The 16,107-nt window shown below is 36.4% G+C and overlaps 4 protein-coding genes across 10 annotated transcripts in view; 3 read left to right on the top strand and 1 right to left on the bottom strand.

Moving 5' to 3' along the window:
- Positions 1 to 845: 845 nt before the first annotated feature.
- On the top strand, positions 846 to 1,809 carry LOC117568957 (ADP-ribosylation factor-like protein 6). Its single transcript, XM_034249916.2, has 4 exons — positions 846 to 1,026; positions 1,089 to 1,217; positions 1,278 to 1,406; positions 1,467 to 1,809. The coding sequence occupies exons 1-4, from the start codon at positions 849 to 851 to the stop codon at positions 1,637 to 1,639; spliced, it is 609 nt and encodes a 202-aa protein (XP_034105807.1). The 5' UTR covers positions 846 to 848; the 3' UTR covers positions 1,640 to 1,809.
- LOC117568956 (60S ribosomal protein L11) lies at positions 1,681 to 2,951 on the bottom strand. Its single transcript, XM_034249915.2, has 4 exons — positions 2,797 to 2,951; positions 2,484 to 2,615; positions 2,114 to 2,411; positions 1,681 to 1,887 (listed from the first exon to the last, which is right to left on the bottom strand). The coding sequence occupies exons 1-4, from the start codon at positions 2,896 to 2,898 to the stop codon at positions 1,760 to 1,762; spliced, it is 660 nt and encodes a 219-aa protein (XP_034105806.2). The 5' UTR covers positions 2,899 to 2,951; the 3' UTR covers positions 1,681 to 1,759.
- Positions 2,952 to 3,539: 588 nt separating this feature from the next.
- LOC117568955 (meiotic recombination protein W68) lies at positions 3,540 to 8,134 on the top strand. Of its 2 annotated transcripts, none has more exons than XM_034249913.2 (3): positions 3,540 to 3,588; positions 6,667 to 7,112; positions 7,177 to 8,134. In XM_034249913.2, exons 2-3 carry the CDS (start codon positions 6,725 to 6,727, stop codon positions 7,806 to 7,808), a joined length of 1,020 nt encoding a protein of 339 aa, XP_034105804.1. In that variant the 5' UTR covers positions 3,540 to 3,588; positions 6,667 to 6,724; the 3' UTR covers positions 7,809 to 8,134. The 2 variants fall into 2 exon arrangements, with proteins under 2 accessions (XP_034105804.1, XP_034105805.1); XM_034249914.2 differs by lacking the exon at positions 3,540 to 3,588 and adding an exon at positions 5,734 to 6,210.
- The window catches only part of LOC117568953 (MAP/microtubule affinity-regulating kinase 3), a 32,130-nt gene continuing 19,609 nt past the window's right edge, over positions 3,587 to 16,107 (top strand). For 4 of the 6 annotated variants that reach the window (XM_034249912.2, XM_034249909.2, XM_034249911.2 and 1 more), the window contains exons 1-2: positions 3,587 to 4,300; positions 8,861 to 9,824. In XM_034249912.2, the coding sequence (XP_034105803.1) occupies positions 9,099 to 9,824 (726 nt within the window). In that variant the 5' untranslated portion in view covers positions 3,587 to 4,300; positions 8,861 to 9,098. Of the gene's footprint in view, positions 4,301 to 8,860; positions 9,825 to 12,799; positions 14,346 to 16,107 lie in introns of those variants that run through there. The other 2 variants (XM_034249905.2, XM_034249907.2) reach the window with 2 other exon arrangements.

Here is a 16,107-nt window from a genome sequence, read left to right as displayed (position 1 = left end):
AAAAATACAACAAAAAATAATGAAACTAATGGTGCAATAACACAAGATAAATGTACATTATTATTATACATTATTATCTAATAAAAAAATGTACAAACAATATAGCCGAAGTCCAAGCTAGAGAATTATCTTAAAATTTAAATTTTTTTGTGTTGATTTGTCGACCGTCATATATAGTACGTATGGATATATAGTACTTGTAGTTTATTAAGAAATGTATAAATCATCAAAAATTGCCTTGTTATTACCCAGAAGAACAAATAGGAATGCTGATTCAGTTTAAAAAATGCAACAATAAATATTGAATCAATTGTATATAAGGAGCAAATAACACAACATTAATAAGTCGATGTTACTTTCCTATTTTAAAAGTCTTAGAGTAAGATTATTTAAAAAACAGTCTACAACAGATGTATAAACAATATAAATGACCCTCTTAAATTAATAAGAATGCTAATAATTATTAAGAAAAATAAAAAAGCCGAAGGAAAAGCTATTGCTTAAACTAATGTTGGGAAAGCTCTCCAAACATTTATAGAAAATTAATACAAATCAAACTATTGCTGCTAAGAAAGAACATTTCAATAAACACTAAAGTCGATGACCGAATTAGTCACCTTCAAAAATAAAACAACCTTTGCTACGAATATATTGTAAAATTAGTCCTTAGAACGTAATTCGTATGTCTGACATTGACTGCGAGAACCTTTTGCATTGAAAGAGTCCTAATAAATCGATGGATGTCCCGAAGGCGTTACCTTGGTTACCAAAAGTACTTTAAATCGCCAAAGCCAAATGAAAATTGTTAGCATTGTATTGTTTTTTTTTTACCTGCGAGGGAATACGACATGGGAATGCTTAATAATTTGGCAGATTTAATCAAAGTGAAGAAGGATAAAATGACAATATTGGTGCTGGGCCTAAATAACAGTGGCAAATCGACAATAGTGAATCACTTCAAGAAATCAAATGAACAGTCTGCAATAATGGTGCCAACAGTTGGCTTTCTGGTCGAACAATTTTACAGTGAGTCTCAAAAAGTAAATAAACAAGTGTGCTCAAATAAATAAACTTATGTTTTAATTAAGCCATGGGCGTGAGTATTAAGGCTATGGATATGTCCGGCGCTACACGCTACAGAAATCTTTGGGAACACCAATTCAAGAACTGTCAAGGCATTATTTACGTTATTGACTCCAGTGACAGAATGCGATTCGGTAAGGCATGAATTCCATTCGACTTGTTTGTGGAAAATTCATTCACGCTTCCTCCCCTAGTTGTTGTTAAAGACGAACTAGATATCGTGCTACAGCATCCAGATCTTTGCAATCGCACAGTGCCCATACTTTTCTATGGCAACAAATCAGATCTCGAGGATTCGCTGTCCAATGTCAAAATTGCTGCAGGTATGTTGTTTAGCTGTGTACAAATGGATTTCATGCTGAATTCAACGCATTACATTTTAGCCTTGGGACTGGATAATATCAAGGACAAACCTTGGCACATCTGCTCCAGCAACGCCATCTCTGGCGAAGGCTTGGACGAGGGAGTCCAGTGGTTGGTGCAACAAATTCGCTTCGCAGTGCTAAGCCATAGAAAGGGCAGCAAGTCAAAGAATAACGCCAAGAGCAATAAATAAAATACTTAATGTTTGTGTAAACTTTCAACTTAAACTTGTAGTTTTTCATTAATTTTGACCGATGCGCCGGCGGCTTTATTATAGAATTCATCTTATAAAAACACCCAGTTGAATGTGAGCTTATTTCTTGCTGTTCAGGATGATACCATCGTATTTCTGTTGGAACCATTTCATGGCATCCTCCTTCGTCAGACGGTGAGGGAAGCCAACGGTGCCGGACTTGCGTTTCCTGTGCGCCACGTTGTATCCTAAAAAACAAATAAAGATGTATTAATAAAGGTGGATTAACATCAATAGAATTAAGAATTGAAAGAGAAACTGTCGACTTGGTACCGTTTAAATTCACATGCAAGCGAATTTATTTAAGCACCACTTCTTTGCTTTGCGCACAGTTACTGAGCATCAATTTCGTGTTGGAAAGAGATACCTAATTAAATGCACAATTGTTGTGATGGTATCAATTCATATGCTTACCTGGACGGCCCAGAACGACGTAGAAGTCCAGACCATAGATACCGATTGAGGGATCGTACTTGATACCCAAATCAATGTGTTCCTGGATGCCAAAGCCAAAGTTGCCAGTGGCCGAGAAGTTGTCGCGTCTCAATTCATATTCACGCACTTTCAAGCCACGCTCCAAGATCTCTTCGGCTTTAGCACCACGCACCGTGCAGTGGACGGCAATCTTTTCATTACGACGAATACCGAACGAACGCACTGTGTAGCGGGCCTTGGAGAACACGGGCTGTTGACCGGTCAGCTGCTCCAACACCTACGAAATGCAACGACACACAACTTTGTTGTTTGTAAATTGTCTTTTTCACGTCCATCTCTTTTTACTTACCTTGGCGGCACGGGTCAGCCTATCACCAGATTCACCCACGCAAATGTTCAGGCACAGCTTGCGGATGTGCAGATCCCGCATAGGGTTCTTCGCGGGGTCGCGCTTGATTTTAGGTTCCTTCTTAGCAACAGCCTGCAATTGTTTATTTATGTATTTATTAATTTGGTTTCAAAGTGGTATTTCACAAAAATATTATTTCAACAGTCACAAACGATGCATTGGCATCGGTTTTGCATTCAAAGTTTGTAAAAAATTACAAAGATTATTGACGATAAAGTGGAATTTACATCGGACAAAAATTTCAGAAACCTACCGCCATTATGGTATGTAGGAAAGAAAGGAAAAAGGCGTGTTTCAGTTCAGTGTCAACGAATGCCAACGATTGCGGATATCGATAAGTTATATCGATATACATGATACACGCGACCAATAGTTATCAAAATCAACTTTATTTCGATTCGTCAGATATAACTTTTTAGAAATTGCATATACATCAAATTTAATTTAGTTTCTTTATATAAATTTGTAATAACAGAATAACTTTAATTAAACTTACGGCTTAGGTGAATAAGAAATACTTCCAAATACGATAGTCTAATTGGAGTGCATTTATAGCTGTTCCTTATCTAATTGGAATTATAAACAGCGACTTCAATAAAATTTAAATATTGCATTGTTATTGATTGTCACCAATTCTGTAATATTGTCTATTTCAGGTTTTTGTAACCGCAAAATAATTAAAAGTGAAACAGCTGATTCGGTATCGATAATTTAAACCAAAATTAAGTAAATAAACTGTTCTCGACAGTCTTTTGATAATTGTCAATCTGTTGCATACGGTTGGTTTGAAAAATGAATTAATTAATGAATATTACTGAAATGTATATTACAACAAAAAATATTTTAATCGAATAGATTTCATAATTTAACGAACAGCATTCGTCAAAACAGGTCAGGCGAATACTAGAAACGGTTCAATGATTGTGCTAAGATCGTTATATTTCGGATTGCCGATGTATCGATTGCGAATTATCAACCCTACAACATGGCTGCCTGGTATTAATGTGAATTTTTTGGACGACGTATGCTGCTGAATTTTTATTGTGTATGTGGTTAGAGAAAGATAATAATTATAATCTCTGTAGTGCAACGAAGATACTGTGAAGTCATTTATTGCATTTGCCAGCCGACAGCAAAAATAATTGACTTCAACTTATACAGAGCGCAATAATATCAAGTTACTTTTTTTGATTGTCCACTTTCGCAGTATTGGAAAAGAAATGACAATGTAGTTGGTTCAAAGCAAACAATATTTTAGGCAAGAGAAAAATAAAGTCGTAGTGAGCCCAATATATATTTCAGTTAAAAAAATCGTGATTATTTAATGCGATAATTTGGAAACGGTTGTTTTTTTCATAATCACAAAAATCTGATTGAGAATTATTTGCTGCTCTGCCTGCCTGTGTCTGTGACTGTGAGTGTGTGTGTGAGAGTGAGAAAGAGAAAGAAAGACACATACATATGTATGTATGCATTTGCATTTCGTTGTGTGTAGTGTCGTCGACTGCTCGCTCGGTAAAAGTCGGTCTTTCTTTTCTACTACCACTTGGTTGGTTGGCGTTGGAAAATTGAAGAAAAAACCGAAAGAAAAAAATACATAAGAAAAATTAAGTAATAATGTGTTATATGAATGAAATAAGGCATGAGGTAATGGATCGCGTATGACTTAAAAAAAAACGAAACGAAACGTTGTTCACGAAAATACCAGAGATTTAATGACCTAATATTGTTTGTTCAGGAATTTATATTTTATATTGGTAAGTACTCTTCTGCTCTTGCTTTCGGGGTATGGCGAGTCAGCCAGTCAACCAGCCAGCAAATCAATACTTTGGGGGCTGCCATTTCGTTCGTTGCTGCTTCTGCTGCTGCTGTTTCGCTAGTTTTTCTCTTCCATTCGCTGCTGCCGCTGTCTCTGCTCCCCATTCCCCTGCCCGACCGTTCCCTCCCCTCTGCAACCCAAATGCGTTGTCAGCCCCCGTGGTCCAAGAAAATAAACTCTCTTGCTTTGTAAAATAACGAGTACATTTTCTGGGCGCATATGAAAAGCAACATGAAAATAAGCATTAATAATCAAATTGACAAGTTATGCATAAACGACCGTTATATTTGATGTCAGTGTATGTGTGTTTTAGTGTTTCTGTGTGTGTGTGCCGTTAATGTACATAATTTGTTATTTTCTCTGATATTTTCATACGTGAATTTATTCGACATCAGCATATACACAAAAATAAATTGTATATACACATTCGCACACACACACTGACACAGACACTATTGCTACTTATGTCGGGGCTAAAATATATATAAATATGAACTAATACATAAACATAAAATAGATTAATAATAAAAGGGTGTGTGAAATAAGAATGTACACACTTACATATATGTAGGTGTATATGTGGAAATGTGTTAATGTGTGCGTGTGTCGATGTTAATGCATCAAAATCCATAACTTTATTTGCTCTCCACTAAATTCTCTCCCTTTGTTTATAGATAAAACCAAAAAAACAAAAAGTATAATTCGTTTATAGTTTTTGAGTGAAAAATTGACAAAAACGAATGCCGCAAAAGTTACTCGTTGCACAGTTTTGCATTGTTTAAAATAAGAATAAAGTGAGCAACGTCAAATGGGGAAAACAACGATTAAAATCAAACAGATTATTTCAATTACTCGAAAATGGGGCGTTGCAGAAACTATTTCAGCATTTCGATAATCTGCTCAATTATATTATTAAATATAATTTGTAACCATGGCTTTATTGATTGCCAAAAACATTTCTTTTTGGCTTGGAATATGAAAGATATTAAATAAGATGGAAAATTTGTTGAGAATAACTTCTTTATTTATTATTTATTTTTGTATTTTGTATTATTTTGAATTATTTTGGCAGAAGTTAATGAATGGGAAATATTTTGGAGACAAAGAAAACATCGAAGACAAAGAATCAAAAGGGGATGAATTTTGGTTACATCTGCTAAATTTACTTGTTATTATTTTATGTATGATTTAGCAGTAGATTTAACAAATTATCCTAGATTTACTAACTATTTAATGTTTATTTACGAGTTTCACTTATGTTTTATAATTCTTTTCACAAGCTATTCAAGAAATATTTCAATTTTTTAGTACATTACATTTATATAAATGTAATAATTCGGAAAAATTCTATATGTATTTATAAAGTTGTGTAATTTGTACACCATATATTTTATGAAATTTGATGGGGCTTCATCATTTTAGGTTTCTAATGATTCCCACACCACACATTAAGGTTAATATGAAGATCCTTTGTTTTGAAAAACAAGTAGACACATTAGATTAGAACAGATTGTCATAAATAAAACGAATAATATAAAATCATGTTTAAGGAAATGACGAAGTCATAGTTTGTCTGGGAAAAATTATGAAAATATGACGTCGATGCCCAGAAATCATAACTGTCGCTGGCCTAAGAGAAATATAATGGATCTCAAATCCAATGAACTAAAAATATATCAATTGAAAGACGAACTCGAATTTTTAACGAATGCTGAATGAAGGAATTTAAGACCTCTTTTAAAAAATATAGATACAACAACTTCAATTTATGGAAAATTTTTTGAGGAAGAGCCGCTTAGTATTTCATATATTTCTCCGATTCCTAATAGTGTCTATTACAAAAGAAATGTAAGTTACTATATTTGGACTAGAGCAGTTCATAAATCATGTTAACAAATATAACTGTATTGTGGTAGCTTTTATTATTGATAAAAGCTAACTATATAATTCACTGACATTGGGTCGAGCAGAAGGCCAAACAATTAAATCATAACCTTAGCAGCCGCAGTTGTGTGCTTTTTATTAATTATGCAAAAGTTTTATTTATAAACATTCTATCGATTTTTAGTAGCAAGAAATTGCAGGAAAGTCAATAAAGCAGTCACGAGAATACGAATTTTGTTATATTGCTGTCCGTCTTTATAAACATTTACAGTTCAGAAAGAAGCTATAAAGTCGAGCACACTCGACTATAACTAACTTGCCCATTCATTTTATTATATCAAATAAAATGACAGGGCAAAAGGAGCAGAAAATAGAAAAGAAAACAAATCAGGGACTATAATAAGACTTTTTTATTTTTAGATAATATACAATATCATCTTAAGATAAGTTTAAAAACATTCTCTAAGTGTATATATATATGATAACTATGGCTATGACTGGCCATTTATTGGCTCAAATTGAGCAGATTGCGATTGAGCTAGTCGCAAGCATAATATCCGAAGAAAAGGTCATGATCCAAGTACCACGATACCTTAGAGGCAGGTCTAGTCTATCATATCGCAAGATAACGTTTAATCATCGCCCAAGTCGTCATCGATTTTGCCTGATTGTTTATCTGCTATCCGAGATACATCGTTTGCATGTGTTTGGCGGCAGTTGCACGGTGCGTGGTCTCTATTATCGTGATACTCAAATGATCAGATCTCAATCGTATATCGACGCCGCGAAACTGGATGTTTGCCATATGCTTAACACGGCGCCGGTTCAACTGGGATTATTGTCGGCGTCCAAGGGTCTTATAGCAGGTATGTAAATATATCCCATGCATTTCCCCATTATCAACTGAGTTTAATGAATGCTTTTCTGTAGGCAATGTCGCATTTTTGATGAACAATGGCGATGTTCTGGATTGCAATGAATATTCCCGTGCGCTCACATTGCCAACGGACTTTGAGAACGTTGAGCGCATTGAAAGTAGCGCTGAGATGGTCTTAATTGTGGAAAAGGAATCCGTTTTCGAGAGCTTGTTATCGCAACAAGCTTTCAGCACATTCGGCTTACGTTTTATTCTGTTGACGGGCAAAGGATATCCGGATTGCTCAACTCGTCGTATTGTGCACAGACTCTCGGTTGAGTGCCAGTTGCCGGCTTACATCCTTGTGGATGCCGATCCGTTTGGCATCGAGATTATGCTCACTTATCAGCGCGGCTCTCAAGCGATGTCCTTTAGCTCGCACAGTCTTGCCACGCCTTCGTTGCGCTGGATTGGACTGCATCCTTCGGAAATGCAAAGTGTCTCCAACGCTGCTGCGTCTCTCACCCAATTTGATAACAAGAAAATTGTTGATTTGCTAGCCAGAAACAATCTCAGCTTTGCTGTTAGGCAAGAGTTGATTAGTTTACAACATTCACAGCGGAAGGCTGAAATCGAAAGTGTTATTGACTTTTTAAGTCCTTACTATATACCCACTAAAATCAATCGCAATTTATTCTTGACCTAAAGCACTAAAATGAGCTAAGGTTTATACACTTAATTGACAAACCTTTACTTTATGAATTGTATTATTTAGATGCATATTCTGCTGTACAGAAATAATACTGATTCATTCAAATGTAATGCATACAATAAAGAAATTTCTATTCTTGGAATAGAATGCCACATGATTCCCCTAATCGATATTTCCATTTAACCCGATGCAAACATTTAGTTGTAGCATTGAAAGTTCACTGTCCGCATTCGTCAGACAGACAATAAAGCTCTTTAATATTATTATGCTAATAGATTCAAAATGCTTTTAATCCTTGCGCTTACTACTTGCAAAAATACTTGTCTCTGCATTGCCTTTTTATTGGTAATTGTTTTGTTTACTTTGAATAATGAATAAATTTCTTTTTTAGATGAGTGAGTGATATCTGATGAAGAGACTGTTATGAGATTCTGATTGAGTCAGATTTTGCTGATTTAAGCCAAGCTTTCTAGATTAAAGTGTGTATAATACATATAAAATTGAACCATAAAGTGACAAATATTAACTGTAATACGAAATGTATTTAATTTATTATCCGTGCTCATAGAAGTCTGTCAGGATAATCTCCACGATCTCTAATTCTTATTCCGAACTGTATTCTGAAGAGTGCCTAAGCAATTTAAATGTGTAAAAAAATAAAAATTAAATTAATACAGAATGAAATTGTTATTATTTCTGATAAGTTTGGAGCTTTTTATGTTTTTGTTTTTAATGAATATGGTTTGAAATTCATAAAAATTTATCAAATTCCAAATTCATGAATGAATCAATATTGATTAATGGTCTGACTCATTCGGTTCGAAGTATATTTAATGTGATTTTTTACTTTAAAAGAATAAAAAAGTTTAAAGTATTATTTGAGTCCCTGATTTTAAAGCTCTGTTTAAGTAGCTTAAAGTGCTTTGGCAGACGAGCGAAATGGAAGAAGATATGCTTAGATAGCTGATATTGTATTGATTTGTTTTGGGGCAGTAAATGCAAATAAAATTGATAACAATTAATTAACATGTCTCTATTTGTTTTAGGTGTGAAGTGGCTGGCAGCAAAACTGGATGATAGCAGCTTAACTAAATAAGCAATTGCACAATTTTAAGTTAGCAAACTCAACACACGGCAAGTACTTTTAAAGGAAAGACGAGGAAGGAGAGGAAGGAAGGATTTAACTTGAATCTCATTTGAACGTTGTGAGCGACGCTGTTCTTAATGCGTGCATAGAGGAAATTTAGAATATTGTAATAAACATACTATTCGGTTGAAACAATAATGTCGACAGCAATGCGAACAACGCTGCAACCAGTTCCTGAAGCCCTGACCGCGGAGAACGTCAGCAATGGCAGCAATGGCGGCAGCAACACGACGACAACAGCTGCTACGCCATCGTTGTCATCGTCATCGACGGCCTCCACAACGGCGGCCGCTGCAAGCACAACCACGTTTACAATCAGCACGTCTGCGCATTCAGTCAAGGATCAGCAGCAGCATGATTCGAATGCCAATGCCAACATTGTCTCACTGCCAGCAGCAACAGCAACTACAGCCACAACAGCAGCAGCAACAACTGCGGCAGCAGCAACAGCAGCAACCACGACAATGTCCTCGAGCAACAATTCGACAAGCTGCAGTAACAACACACCAGCTGTGGCCGTAACATCCTCGACACCCACATCCGCATCTGCATCGGCGACAAATCAAACGAATCATTCGCATCAACACAGCAGCCATCAGCATCAACATCATCAGCAACATCAGCAACATGTCGCCAACAACATGACCACTGATGGCCCTCGACTCTCTAGCAACAACAGCAGCAGCAACGCCGCCGCAACTGGTGCAACAACAGCAACCACAGCGATCAATCACCACCATCACCATGCGCCGGGAAGCGGAGTTGGTGGAGGTGGTCCTGTTGCGCCCTCGGTTAATAAGAATGTTCTCAGCACACACTCGGCTCACGCCTCTGCCATCAAACAGCGAACATCGTCTGCCAAGGTAAGTGTGACCAGCATTTAATTGCCATTGCCGATTAATATCGATACATTTGTGGTCCCCCCATGTCCTTGTATTCATCTTACCCACATAATCTTTGAATTTATTTGATAATTGTGCTTTGCCATACGTCAAGGGGTCAGTTAAAAGTCCATTGTCCATTAATCTACTTCTGTCGAATCTCTGCATTTGTTTTTGTTATTGTTCTTGTTGTTGCTTCGTGTGCATTTGACTTCACACTACTTGCATTCCACATGCCAATGTGAGTATGTTATCATTATGTGGACTGCATTGCTTGATGCTCTCGATTGTCCACTTCAAACCGATAACGCAATGTTTATTATTAGTGTGAAGATGTCGATGTGTTTGGTTGTGGGCCATTATTATCTATAGCAAAATTGGTAAACCACCTGCCAAATCAAAATGAAGAGTCAAATGTATTTTTGGGTTATCAAAAAAATCTCTTGAAGATTTTGCCTCAGAGCTTTGAGAAATTTCAACTTTCCGATTTTGTTTTTGAAGTAAGACGTGATAGATCCTAAAAATTATGTCCCTCTTGAAACACAAAATATTGTAAAATATATTCCATATTAGCCTTTGATTTCAATATGAAAATCAATTTGCTAGTATTGTATTTTATAAGTTGCAAAATAATAAATACTCCAATATGCACAAGTAAACAAACACTATCAAGTTCAGTAGTTATATTTAGAAAAATAGGTTCTGTGGATCTTTTTTATTAAGCTGATTTTTTGTCTTAACTTGATTGAATTTTTACCGTTGAAATCAAATTTTTAAACGTGACTTGTTTTTAAATACATAATGTATGTAGATTTGTGAAGAGTATTTGCTAGTTTTGGTTATGAAAATATTGATATAATGTTTGTTACGCGCAAAGCTATGAACTGTGAATGTTGTCTCAAGAGTACTATTTGCGTGGGTGTGTGAGTAACTATCATGTCAACTACAAGTGCAAGTGTAATCGGCATAGAAGCAGCAACCAAAGAGAGAGAGTGGCAATTTAACAATATCTCTCTCGTTCTCGCTCTCATTCTCACTTGTTTTGTTTGTTGATTGATAGCTTTTGTATAGACTCTGAAGCCTTCGGAACGGATCTTGTGCTTCTTCGCAGAGCAGCGCTCTGAGCACGTCATTAAGTTTTGTTTGCTTGAGAATAAAAGCTCACTCTTGTGCTCTCTGCGTGAGAGCTTTTATTTTTTGTTGAGTGTGTGTAAATGTGTGTGAGGCATGTCACATGAAATGAGTGTGTACATAAATTTATTTATTTTCATTACATATGCGATGTATGTACATATATAATGTATGGATGTACATAATGAAGCTATGTATATATAGTATACATACGCACAATCATTCATATAATGCGAATCATACTAGTGACTTGGTTAAAAAAGTTTTTTATAGGGTGTGTCGTTCTTGTTGGCATTTGCCTTTAATCTTCAACTATCGTCGTTCAGCACAAGCTGCAAAATAACAATTTGTACTTTTTTTGTCTGAGCGAAGCGCGGTAGTAGAACTTATCCAATATGCCGCTGCCACTGCCGCTGCGACACAGTCGCAGTCAATGGTCGAAAGCTTGTTTTAGTATTAAGTTCCACTTCATTCGTGTGGTCGGTCACTCTGTCGCGTTCGCCGTTGTCGCTGTATTTATTGTTCGACGTTTGCCAACACGGTATTGCTACTGCGACTGGTGTTGCTATTGTTGTTGTTGTTGTTGTTTTTATCGACAAACATTAGTTGTTAGCAATGATTAGACTTGAATGAATGTATTTTTGTTGTATTATTAAAATTCATTGTCATTGCTGATATTTTTCGCGCTGAGCCGTGCGTAATTCTTATGTAGTTTCTTCCGTCTTTGGTTCTGTTTCAGTGTTTTTATTTTCTCGTCATTCGCGGTGCATGTGAACGCAGCAAATAACATTGACTAAATGATTCATAATTTATTGAAATATATTCTGTGTAAGACTGCGCCTAATTTTGCACAAAGGCACACACACGAATCAAAATCATACAAGTGAACAATCATGACAATAGTTCAGCAATTTGAGTTAAATGTAGAATGTGTGTTCAGATCTGTATGAGTAAATGTGTGTGTGTGTGTGTGGATGTATGTATTTGTTTTGGCTTGATTGCCATTGTAGCTTCAGCTTCAGCAGCGAAGCTTTGGCTGCTCTGCTGTCTCAGACTCAGAGATCCAACTAAGCCAACCCAATTGCGAATGATAAGTTAATTTAATTATAAGGTACTTACATATGCACATGAGTACTTACACACACACACAGACGCACACATGCAAATGCATATTTATGTCAAGCAAACGTACGTACAATTGTATGTACATACAATTTTGTATACATTTCAAATATATGGTCTGCAGTAAAACAAAAAGAACGTATAAAAATATAGGAAAATCAACACATTCCAACACAAAACGCTGGACAGAAAACAACTACAAGTGTTTTTGTGTATGTTTATGTTGGCTGTATGCGTGAGCACGAGCAAGTAGAGCTTTAATGCAAACGAGCTAACCAGAAGAATAGCAGCAACAACAACAATAACACGAGTGAATACCAATAAATGAGCGAAACAAGACGAGAAAAGAAAACAAAACGCGCTGAGCTTTTTTAAACTTGCTTTCATATACACACACAAACACACAAATATACAGACTTACATATGCGTATGTGGGGCTTCATCGTCTGTGCTTCTATATTTCTACTCTTTCCGTCGTTGTTGTCGTCGCCGTTGTCTCATTTATCGGACGTGCGCGAGCGCGACTATCGTGTTCCAAACTTTTGTAACTGTGGAATGCATTTACCGTGTGGACTCTACTATCGTAACGCTCTTCAACTTAAAAATTGTTCCACACATGGAAAGCCAAATGCTCACATACTTGTGCATTAAAGGTTTAAAATAAGTGTGCGTGTGTGTAGTTGTGTGTATTTAAAGTGCGATACTCAGTATATGATGATAAGACAACGCTGTGTGGTTTATTTGATATACTGTGGCTCGCTATGCATGACTTGGTCATGTAAGCAGCAGTAGCAGCAATATTATTATTGCGAATTTTAAATAATGAGAGTTGTGTTGTGTTTCGCTCAGAAAATACTGTGTATGGTAAAGAAAAAAAGCATGTGTGAGAGAAGTGACGAAGACACAAATAACATATAATGTGACTGTGTCTTTAATAAATATTTGTTGTGCTGTTAATGCTCTAATAGAATTAAACAAGTCGCGAGTTGCACTAAGAGCAAGTGTTATACTGTGATTGTGAGCTGGAATACTGGACAGTTATAAAATATAACAGATGTTGTCACTCTGCGTGTGTAAAAATTGCAGGCATCTTTTGCACAGATGATGCGTCAGCAACATACTCAATACGACTGAGTTGAATGATTACCAAATAAATCGAAATTGTAAAAAGATAGCAATTAAGGAGGAACACTCAGATAAACCGACAGACACGACATGGGACAGACAACGAGTCATCGACAACAAACCCATGCGAGTGGCAGCCATAACCACAACAATAATAACAAAGATGAGCAACCTGCTGCCACACACTTTGCCAATCGACGTACATCAGCACGCAAGTCTACATCATCGTCATCATCGAAGCATTACACAACACTGGTGCAGCAGCCCACATTACGAAAAGATGAACTCTCCATATTGCGCGACTCTTTGCTACGCAATGGCAGCATCATGCGCAAAAATATGAACGATCCTCAGCGTCGACCAATCACAATTAGCGAGCTAAAGGGTTCGGCGGCACAGGCTTCCGGTTCGATAGAAATTGGTGATGGCACTGCCGAAGTGAGCAGCACCAGCAATCTGATGAACTTTCCGCTGCCAATCGATTGCAGTTCGAAAGTCGAGGATGTGCCATCGGTATCGGCATCGACGACGCCCAATGAAAATCGAAATGAGTTTTACATCGTTGGCGATGGTTACCACAAAACCGATTACTGCTATTATCGCAGTCCCAACGGAAATTTTCACAAATTGCCAACTGATTCCTTTCACAAAATGTCCGAGGGCTGTTTTGTGCGAATGGCAGACGGTGTTTTTCGTCGCCTTGAGTTACCTGCGAAAGCTCAACAACAGATATCACGACGTGCTTCCAAACTGGACGAGATTGCTGGCCCGGAGAGCGCGGAAAATGCGGCAGGTGCCAACAATGTGAAGAAACAATTGTTAAAGTTTTTGAAAAGATCGAAAAGCCATACTCCTGCCACAATTGCCAAGCTTCAAAAGGATAAGGAAGATGCGCGCTTCGAGCGCAAACAGCGGCTGTCGAATGCCATGCGACAGAAAGCAATGGAACTGAAAACATCAACATCAGGTGCCGCAGGTGTCAAATCAAATAATCCCAGCAACAAAATTGTGGTTACCATGATTGAGAATGGCGGGCTGCCGATTGTGGCCACCAGCAAAGCAGAGCGTCCCAAGAGTAAGGACAGCTCATCAGTTGTCGCTGCTGATAAGGCGCGTACCTCAAGGGTATGTACACAATACTCAACAACAAGGGCGGCTTATTGTTATAGGATTCCACTGGTACATATTTTCATTAATCCGAAAACAATTTTCCCACTCAAAATAATCAAAGCTCTAAATACTGAAAATACGTATCAGAGAGAATCACTTAACTATTGATTTTTTTGTTAGCAAAAATCCAACTTTATTCAACACTGAGGTGCTTTAAGTAGGACTTATTATTCTCCCCAAAAATATGTTAGCAGTTTAGTCGCTCCCTCCTCTCCCTCACATACTCGTTATTCATCATTATTTACAATCTTTAAAATATGTTTCTGTGTTATATTGGATATTCCATTTCAAATATGTTGGGAGAAATGGTATTTCGTGTTTGTGTTTTTGTTTTCTCTCTCTTTCTTTGTTTTGTCTTTACTGTTTTTTTTAACTTGTGTGTTTTTGTCCCACTGCAATTTACATATTCTCGTTTCACAGTTTCACTGTCTCTTTCACACATAAGCAAACACACACAGAAAAGTGTTTCAATACAAGTCACTGGTTATGGATTGTTGTCGATATTGTACTTAACCATTTGATTTTTGAGTAACAGTAATAGAAATTTTCTTTTTGATTATGATTTCTGTTTAATTTCAGATATTCTCTGTTTATACAAATTCATACTTAACACAATTACGATTAATATTGATACCCATCAATTTTAAACAATTTTTTTTTAATTTGACTGAGGATCAATTTATCAACCTATAAATACGACTACGGTTTTTTTTATTTTTTTTTTCTAATTTTCCTATGTATATTCCCAATCATATTTTATATAAGTAGTAGGTAGTCAGGTAGATCGTTGCAAGTTTACTTCCGGATTGCAATGAAATTTGCACAATAGGAAGATGATATGGCAATTTTATAGCTATCTGCTTTGTTGTGCTTTATCTTTATAAATGCAGTTGTAACTCTGACTTCTTATCTTGGGGTATATGTACATGGAGAATTTCATACTCAAAACGTGTGTAGTGTAAAAAGATGATTCAATCCTGTGCCTTCCACGTTCAAGCTTTCAATGGGTTTAATCGGCTTATGGCAGTGTTATCGATGGGGAAATTTGAAAATGTTTTGATAATTAAATGTATTTAGCTGGGCAAACATTAAACGCGATACATAATATATACAGGCGTTGTCACTTGCAAAAATAATTTAAGCAATTGAGATTGCTTAAAGAATTTCAAATTTGAAATTAAAGCAATTAATTGTCATAAAAAGTGACGTTTTTAATTCATGATTTCTTTGGCTGAAACTTGATTTCATTTACTCATACAGTGCGTAACAAAAGTATTTCACTCTCGTCACACATGCATGCATAAAGAGAGATGCTTGCTTGCTGTGTGTTTGAGTATGTGTGTGTGTTTGTGTAAATCTCATCTACGTGATTTTGTCGTTTGTGATGAAAGTTTTTTTCTTACAAGTTTTTGTTTAATTAAAGCAAAATAGCTGTGAGTAAGCAGTAGCTTCCATTGAATGAAAATGGCTCACACAATTTCCGAATTTCGCACACAAATTTGTCTGGTACTTTTTTTTTCTGTCCGTGAGCCAGGTGAAGTAAATTTAACAATTCTTTTCTCAGCGTTACGCTCAGGTGATATCAGTTTTGTTCACACACACACACACACACACACACACACACACACACACACACACACACACACACACACACACACACACACACACACACACACACACCAATACACATTGCATATGCTGCACGTGTGTGCATACA

This window comes from Drosophila albomicans, chromosome 3 (genome assembly GCF_009650485.2).
Source record: "Drosophila albomicans strain 15112-1751.03 chromosome 3, ASM965048v2, whole genome shotgun sequence".
Classification (NCBI taxonomy): Eukaryota; Metazoa; Arthropoda; class Insecta; order Diptera; family Drosophilidae; genus Drosophila; species Drosophila albomicans.
Note: the sequence above shows the minus strand (reverse complement) of the source record. Positions and strands in the feature narration are given on the sequence as shown.

Coding starts and splice junctions, on each gene's coding strand:
- LOC117568957 (XM_034249916.2), top strand. CDS start 849: ATGGGAATGCTTAATAATTTGGCAGATTTAATCAAAGTGAAGAAGGAT. Junction 1,218..1,277: donor CAGTGACAGAATGCGATTCG/GTAAGGCATGAA, acceptor TTCCTCCCCTAG/TTGTTGTTAAAGACGAACTA. Junction 1,407..1,466: donor CAATGTCAAAATTGCTGCAG/GTATGTTGTTTA, acceptor ATTACATTTTAG/CCTTGGGACTGGATAATATC.
- LOC117568956 (XM_034249915.2), bottom strand. CDS start 2,898: ATGTATATCGATATAACTTATCGATATCCGCAATCGTTGGCATTCGTT. Junction 2,412..2,483: donor GGCTGACCCGTGCCGCCAAG/GTAAGTAAAAAG, acceptor TGCATTTCGTAG/GTGTTGGAGCAGCTGACCGG. Junction 1,888..2,113: donor CGTCGTTCTGGGCCGTCCAG/GTAAGCATATGA, acceptor TTTGTTTTTTAG/GATACAACGTGGCGCACAGG.
- LOC117568955 (XM_034249913.2), top strand. CDS start 6,725: ATGATAACTATGGCTATGACTGGCCATTTATTGGCTCAAATTGAGCAG. Junction 7,113..7,176: donor GTCCAAGGGTCTTATAGCAG/GTATGTAAATAT, acceptor GCTTTTCTGTAG/GCAATGTCGCATTTTTGATG.